This window comes from Crocodylus porosus, unplaced genomic scaffold (assembly GCF_001723895.1).
Source record: "Crocodylus porosus isolate Cpor-Errol unplaced genomic scaffold, CroPor_comp1, whole genome shotgun sequence".
Taxonomy (NCBI): domain Eukaryota; kingdom Metazoa; phylum Chordata; order Crocodylia; family Crocodylidae; genus Crocodylus; species Crocodylus porosus.
The window spans coordinates 15,582,062-15,589,380 of record NW_017728918.1 but is presented as its reverse complement, the minus strand read 5'-3'; the positions used below and the strand labels follow the sequence as shown (position 1 = coordinate 15,589,380).

The 7,319-nt window shown below is 41.5% G+C and overlaps 1 protein-coding gene across 3 annotated transcripts in view; it reads right to left on the bottom strand.

The window, feature by feature from the left end:
- Positions 1–7,319, bottom strand: part of LDAH (lipid droplet associated hydrolase) — a 214,319-nt gene that overhangs the window by 109,995 nt on the left and 97,005 nt on the right. For all 3 annotated transcript variants that reach the window (XM_019537343.1, XM_019537340.1, XM_019537341.1), the window contains exon 4: positions 6,804–6,973. In XM_019537343.1, coding sequence (XP_019392888.1) covers positions 6,804–6,973 — 170 coding nt within the window. The remainder of the gene's footprint in view (positions 1–6,803; positions 6,974–7,319) is intronic.

The following is a 7,319-nucleotide window of genomic DNA, read 5'->3' as shown; positions in this document are numbered from 1 at the left end:
TCCCACCCACACACTGCCTCGCCCAACTCTGTGCTGCTGCTGCCCCCCCATTCCCCTAGGCGTGGGCTCTGCGCTGCCACCAGGCCCAGCACCACACTCCGGTGCCCAGCTACAGCGCCACCCCCGCTGCTTCCCAACCTCCTGCTCAGAGCCAGCGGGAGACCGCGGAAGGCCCCCGCATGCTGCCCAGCCAGGCCCTTCCACCCACGAGGGTGGGAACAAGGCAATAGGGTATGTTTGTGGGGGAGGCAGGGTGTACACGTGGGTGCATCGGTCCCACCCTTGTGGGTGGAAGGGCTGGGCGGCCCACAGTTTGTTGGTGGGCGCTGTGCTTGGTGGGGTAGGTGCAGCCCACAGGCTGTATTTTGCCCACCCCTGTCCTAATCCCAGACGAAGAGATTGCAGAGGGGAGCTCACAGAGCAGGCAAGATCTCCATGTTGAGATAGCACTACCACAGGAGCTTCTCCACTCACCCCCTAGACAAGCTCTTGGAGGGATGTTAAAAACTCTATTTTTTAAGAACTGGAATGTTAAAAAACTCTAGTATGTGGGACTCCTTTCAGAGGACTAGACAGGGAAAGGCAAGCTGCCTGAGACATTAATCTCTGGAAAAAAAACAGAATTTACAGACTTGAAATGATCACACAACCTTAAAAACCAAAGCCTACAATAAGAAAAGAGCTTGTCTGCAAGTGGAACGAGTCTGGAATGACTCCATGCATGGACACACTCGTTCCAAAATAAGAGTGCCTTTTACCAAACTAAATCCACCTTGGAAATGACACAAAATTATTTGGGTTGGTTTGGACTAGAGAACCTTTAGAAAGACTCAACAAAAGTGGGTTACTGAGTAAGAAAATGGTGTGTGAAATCCAATGCTGATTAAGGCACATGGAAAGTAACACTGCTGGTTCTAAATGAGCTGTAACCAAGGTTATCTCAGAAGCCAAGAGATTAGCAGGACTCAAAAAAGATTTATTTAGACATGTAGGCACATCCATGAGCAGGGAAAGCCTACTCCTCCCTCTAGCTGTTCCTTGATTGCTCTTAAATAAGCAATCAGAACTGTAACCATCCATCCAGACACACTCATGCCAAGACTGTAGAAAGGGAAGAGAAAGCCAGCTGAGAATCAATCCCACCCTATGCACTACCCCATTTTCTCTCTGGAAATACCACTGGCAACCTCCTACAACAGTGGTGCAGGGTTGTGCCTTTCAGCACAGGTTATTCCCCTGCTCCTCCCATGCTTCGTGGAGCTGATGGGAGGGGCTATAGGAGGTGCTGATGGGAGGGGCTACAAGAGGTGCTGCCAGGCTGCAGGGTGCCCAAAGTTTCCTTGCACAGGGGCTAGGCTCTGTGAAACCCCTCAGACGATCTCACAGCACACTGGCGGAGAATCGCACAGTAGCAGACATAAAAGGGACATAGTGAAGTTGCATAAACTCCTACTTGGAGGTCTAACAAGAGAGATGTGGGGCCAGCAGGAAATATTGCTTTGGTGATAGGCTGACTGCTGCAAGGTGCAACTCCCTCTATTTCTAGCTTTGATGTCAAACATCCAGTGGAGTATACTCTCAAGGAGTGGCTCACAACTTTGGACTCCAGGCACCTTTCTACAACTTTTGTGACTTGAGCGGCACCCAGTTTCCAAAACTAATTTATATATTACTGTTCTTACCTCCTTGTAGAGAAGATGGGCAGTGGGGAGTAGGGGATCACCCAGGTAAGGGCAAGCCTGAGCCTGTACTTACCATTTTAGTGCCTCGTGCTTCGCTGCACTCTTCAAAGCCTCTCAGAGAGCACCAGGGAGCCATGGCACCCTGGTTGAGAATCAGTGGTCTAAGCCCTCAGAAATCTGGCTATCATTGGACCACAAGGGAAGATGATGGAAATACTACCTGGATGGCACTTCTTCTCTTTCATGCTTTCCAGCCTATTTCCTCAATGTACCTGAAGAGGACAAGCTGGTCTACATCTGGTTTAATTACTATAGTGCAGTACAGTGAGTACAAAAAATAAAACCCTCTTAATATACACTAAAAATAAGTTAGTGAACTACTAGAATGATAAATACAGCACTTTTAAGCTCCAGCTCAGAACAGTAAAACATTAGCAGTGGAAGGTTTTTAAAAAGCAGTGAATTTAGGAACAAACCAAAAAACCTCATATAATAAAGGAATATCTCAAAAGAACTACACAAAAATAAAATAAAATGATCTAGCTACTAAACTACACATATGTGTTCAAAATCTTGTGGGAATCAAATATTCCAGTAAAAATAAAAGGAGAAATGGAAACACAAGTTTCTTATTATCACACTTCATATGTTATAAAACGTAACAGTTAACTTATTTTTGGCAAAAGGACAAAGGTTGCACAACACTCTGGCTTACACAAATATTTTCTATTGTTAAATGCATCTTAAATGTAGCGTGTCATATATTAAACTTCAAGCATACATCGCACAAGACAGTTTTAGCGTGTCCTACAGATACCAAAGTTTCAACACATTGACAAATATCATGACACCAGCATCCACTAAGCCAGGTGTAAAAAAATTACTCAAATTCATAGTTAATTCAAACCAGATAAAACTATCTGAGCAATAAAAACTGTACAGATGTTGACCAAAGAAGAGTTGATATTTTTGGATAAATTACTGCATATAATGCTTTCTAAAACACTCCCTTCTTGAATAGATAAAACACAGTTATACAAGTGCCATCATAAATTCCTTGTTTATAATAAATTCCTTGTTTATAATAAATTATGCCTGTGGAAATGTATCATATTAACTTCAAGTTTCATTTTAATTGCTGTAATAATGAAAATGGACATTAAAAGGAAGGGGCTATTAATGCCCATAAGAAACATGCATTGTAATACTAGTACTTCTCTCCAACATGGGTCATATATTAAAAAAGTGGCTACTAAGGAAGAAGGGATGCAAAGAATGTCAGGATTATCTATTGATTGTCATTCTTATTATTTATGGCTGAGCATCCATCGTCTATTGGACGCAAAGGAAGAATATTGTGGCTGAGTGACACAGAAGGAGTCACTGAGAAATTTCAGGTACAAAGGGGAAAAAAAAAGTCATAGGGATAATCTCCCTCATTCTCTCTCACCTTGCACAATCTTTTCTAGCTAAATGAGAACTGAGTCACTAAATATTTTTATTTCATTAAAAAAAGAAAAAACTCTTTTTTTCACTGTTACTATCATTTTCTATTATGAAAAGATGGAAGTATTTTAAATCTCTATTTGATTTTTCACTTTATGTGTTTTGTTAATTTATATTTAGTACTTTACTTGACTTAAAGGATCAGGAGTTGTTGTCTAACTGTTTTTGCCACTAGAGCTTCCAGCTATGAGAAAAAACAAGTTCTTAAAGAAACTGGATTCTATTGACAAGATTCCAGCAACCGTCTTAGCTATCACAGATGTTGCATCTCTGTACACCAACATCCCTCCTGGGGATGGATTATAAGCCATAAAGAACATTATCCCTGATGATGAAAATGCTTCAATTTCCAATGCACTCTCACACTTTGTCCTCACACAAAACTATCTGTATTTCAGATTTGGAGACTCCCTATACCTATAAATGAATGGTACTGCCATGGGCACACATATTGGCCCCCAAAAGATGTCAAATATATTAGACCTTGACTTCTGTATAGAAGGCCTTGACATCCATTTCCTCTCCAGCTACCTTCTCATTCCCCTGGTATATCTAAGGTACATCAATGATATCTTCATTATAGGAATACGTGAGAAAGTATCTTTAGAGAAATTCTACGAGGTGGCAACTTTAACGCTGTGAAAGCTTACAGTAGCTGCATTACCACCACATTGTATCAGAAATCAGCAGACCAGTACAGCTACTTCCATACCACCAGTTTTAATCCACAACACATCACTAGATCCATCATCTACACCCAGACTCCATATTACAACGGTATCTGCTGTGATCTCACTGACTGGGATGTTCACCTTAAGGACAGAGCAGTCCCAAAACCAGAGTCCTCAGACCAACAGAGCCAGGCTCAGACCCAGCTCCAACCTGGTAAAATACCAACCCTGTGACAAAAAAGAATCCCTCTGGTTATCGTCTACATCCCCCAGCTTGAACACTTTGAATGCACCATTAAAGACTGCCAACCCCTCCTGGAGGGGACAAACCTGTTCTGGCTTATCTCAGGCCCCCAATTCAAATGACACATTGCCAGCAGCAGACCACCTAACACCTATTTTCACCAAGGCACCAGCTGATACCAGTAACTTGCTTTCTGACCAGCACTGCCATGTCAATGGATCCAGATGCCAGCTGTACTCCCCTGTCAACACAAACCATGTCAACACATAATATCCAGGTTCATGTATCTGCTCCTCATATGTTTCCTGCAAGTTCATTTGTAGCCTCCAAAGTAAACTACAGTAGTTGCTTACAAAAATGTATGCCTCTCTGAATTACAAGTACTCCATAAATACACTTTTAAGTAGCAGTTTTGTACCAACTTATATATAGAACAAACTATTCATGATATTAGTCCAAAGCCAAGAGGCTTGTTATTTACCATATAGTTCACTGGGCTGGGCCCCAGCAGTCAACAGCATTTCAAGCCATGGTGACCCTACTGATCAGTATGTGTGCATACTCCAGAAAGCCTCCCCACTGCCCAAAAGGATCCATGTGTTAATTAGCTCTTCAATCATTACGGGAACCAGGTGTCCTTGTCATGAGTCCTGGGATGCTCCAAAAGTGTATATGCAGATAAAGCAGAGGGCAACCTGGTCTGGCTTCACTTCCTAGAGAGTGAGGCTACATTAATCATATTCAACAGCCTGAAAGAGGACGTGACAGAGGGATTCTGGGCCCTGTTTCGTGAAGTTTGCCATTTAAGGCTGGTGAAGAAACAAGAATCATCACAAATGGGAAAGAAAGGTGCAGTTCAGCTGTGGCAGTGAAAAGGAAGTCAAACTTTATTTAATACAGTGGCTCACTAAAAGAGTTCATAGTTTCATAGTAGGTAGGGTTGGAAGGCACCTGAGCAGATCATCAAGTCCAACCCCCTGCCATGGGCAGGAAGGGATGCTGGGGTCAAACGACCCCAGCAAGGTGTCTATCTAGCCTCCTTTTAAAGAACCCCAGGGTAAAAGAGAGCACCACTTCCCTTGGAAGTTGGTTCCAGATCCTAGCCACCTTGACTGTGAAGTAGTGCCTCCTGATGTCTAGTCTGAATCTACTCTTCATCAATCTATGGCCGTTAATCCTTGTTACACCCAATGCTTAGGGGAACAGGGACTCTCCCATTGCCTGCTGGTCTCCCTTTCTCCCTTGGCCAGTTTACAGATGGCCACCAGATCCCCTCAGCACCAACCAGAGTTGGCGCTGAGGGGAACTGAGTGCAATGGGCACTGAATCTTATTGAGGTGGGCTGCACTAACCTATCCTTGTGGTACACAATAAGGGTAAAGTATTTTATAGTCATGCTCAGTGTTATCTGGGTTGAATCAACTTCATAGTTGGTTTCCAGGACTGAGCACATGCAGTTTTTGGCAGCAGTTTAATGACAGACGATGTATTTCATGCAGTTTACTTGTATGTAAATGTAAGATTTCCCCATGTTAACTGGAGGAAAAAACCTTGTCTTGTATTCGAGTACTATAGTCTATGAGTTACCACTGTCTCCTGCCTTCAGCTTGACTTCAACCCAGCACAGCTAACCACCTTTCCTTTTAAAAAGGTCATTTTTTCTTCATTAGCTACTTTCAGTTTCTGTTTCATGCAGCAGCACCGTAATGGTCAAAGTCTAGTGACCTGTACAGTACAGCAGTTGGTAACGATTTCTGGAGTGGAAATCCCAGCACTGACACTAGCTCCTTCTCACTTTGTGCAAATCAGTTAACCTCTGTGGTTCAGCTCTCCTTCCAGTACTGTTCATTTACTTAGCTAGTTTATTAAAATTGTATGAATATTAATGTTTGCAAAGTGCTCTGGATTTGAGAAAGATAAAAGGAAGTCCTGTGTATTTCTCTTATGACCATAAATAAGTTTATTCCAGTAGCAGAGAGACACTCAAATTTGAATCAGGACTCCATTTTACTAAAATGAATAATGGTCTTTGAATACACAGCTCTGATACTGATATGTTTAATAAGCAATTTGCAAATTATAAATCCTCAAGTGAATGCTGAAACCTCCTGACAACTTTTCAACACTCTATAGTAGGTGTTTAAAACATGCATATTAATTATACACATTTGCAGCCTCAACTTATTATATTATCCCTTTCAATAAAACTTCTTTTCCTCCATCTACAGAGACACTCTATCCGATACTGTACTCATGATAAAATACTGTTTAGTTTTATTGAATGTGTGAACATATGCAACAGCACTACTGATAATGACACTTGCTATTTCTCTGATATGCCTAATTACCAAACCAGCCTATGCAAGTAATTTCTTGAACGTCTACAACATCTTTTGAGGTACATCAGTGTCACAAGTAACACTATCTTCAATTCACAAATAGAAAACTCTTGCCATTCTACATTCCCCACTGCAGAAGTGCTCATTGCTTTATAAAGTGCATTACAGTGGAAAATAAAATTCTGTGCATTTTGTATGACTCTGTATTGGAACTGACCATTCAAGAAAAGTAACTAAATGCCTGTTTTTGAGGTCTGAAAATACATGTGGGATGGAAATGCTGCTTCCCATTATCAGGGTTGATTAATTAAATACAAAGTGTAGAGGATGCCATGAAGAGTGATATTACTTACTGACATACCTTAAGTTCTGATGCCCGCTTCATCATTTCAAGGGTGATGTAGCAACCAATTGAATGGCCAATCAGCACAAGCTTCATATCTTTTGGCACGTTCTTTCGGAGAAAGTCCAGCTTGTGTTCTGTTTGTCCATGAAGTCCAAATATATCCTCTAGTTCTTTCATATCAGTATCTGAAATATAAAGCAGTGATACTTTTTTCCTTTTTTTTTTTAAAGAGATATTTCAATTAATTCATCTCAGCTTTTCTAGAAAACACTCTGGAACAAATTAAGTTAGAATTTTGAGTAAAGGCCCACTGAAAAATATACAGCTTATTACTACCACTTCCTTCTCCTTGTCTGTCTGTCAGTGGAAGCGGCTATAGCTGCTATAGTTTGTGCTGTTGTATTATGTTAGGCATTGTCAGGATGTTGTCAAGAAGCTAGGTAAAGATATTTGGGAAGGTTAAGGGGAGGTTAGATCATATTAAAAATGGTCACCCAATGCAACTTAGTTTGCCCAGGCTTGGACCTTACA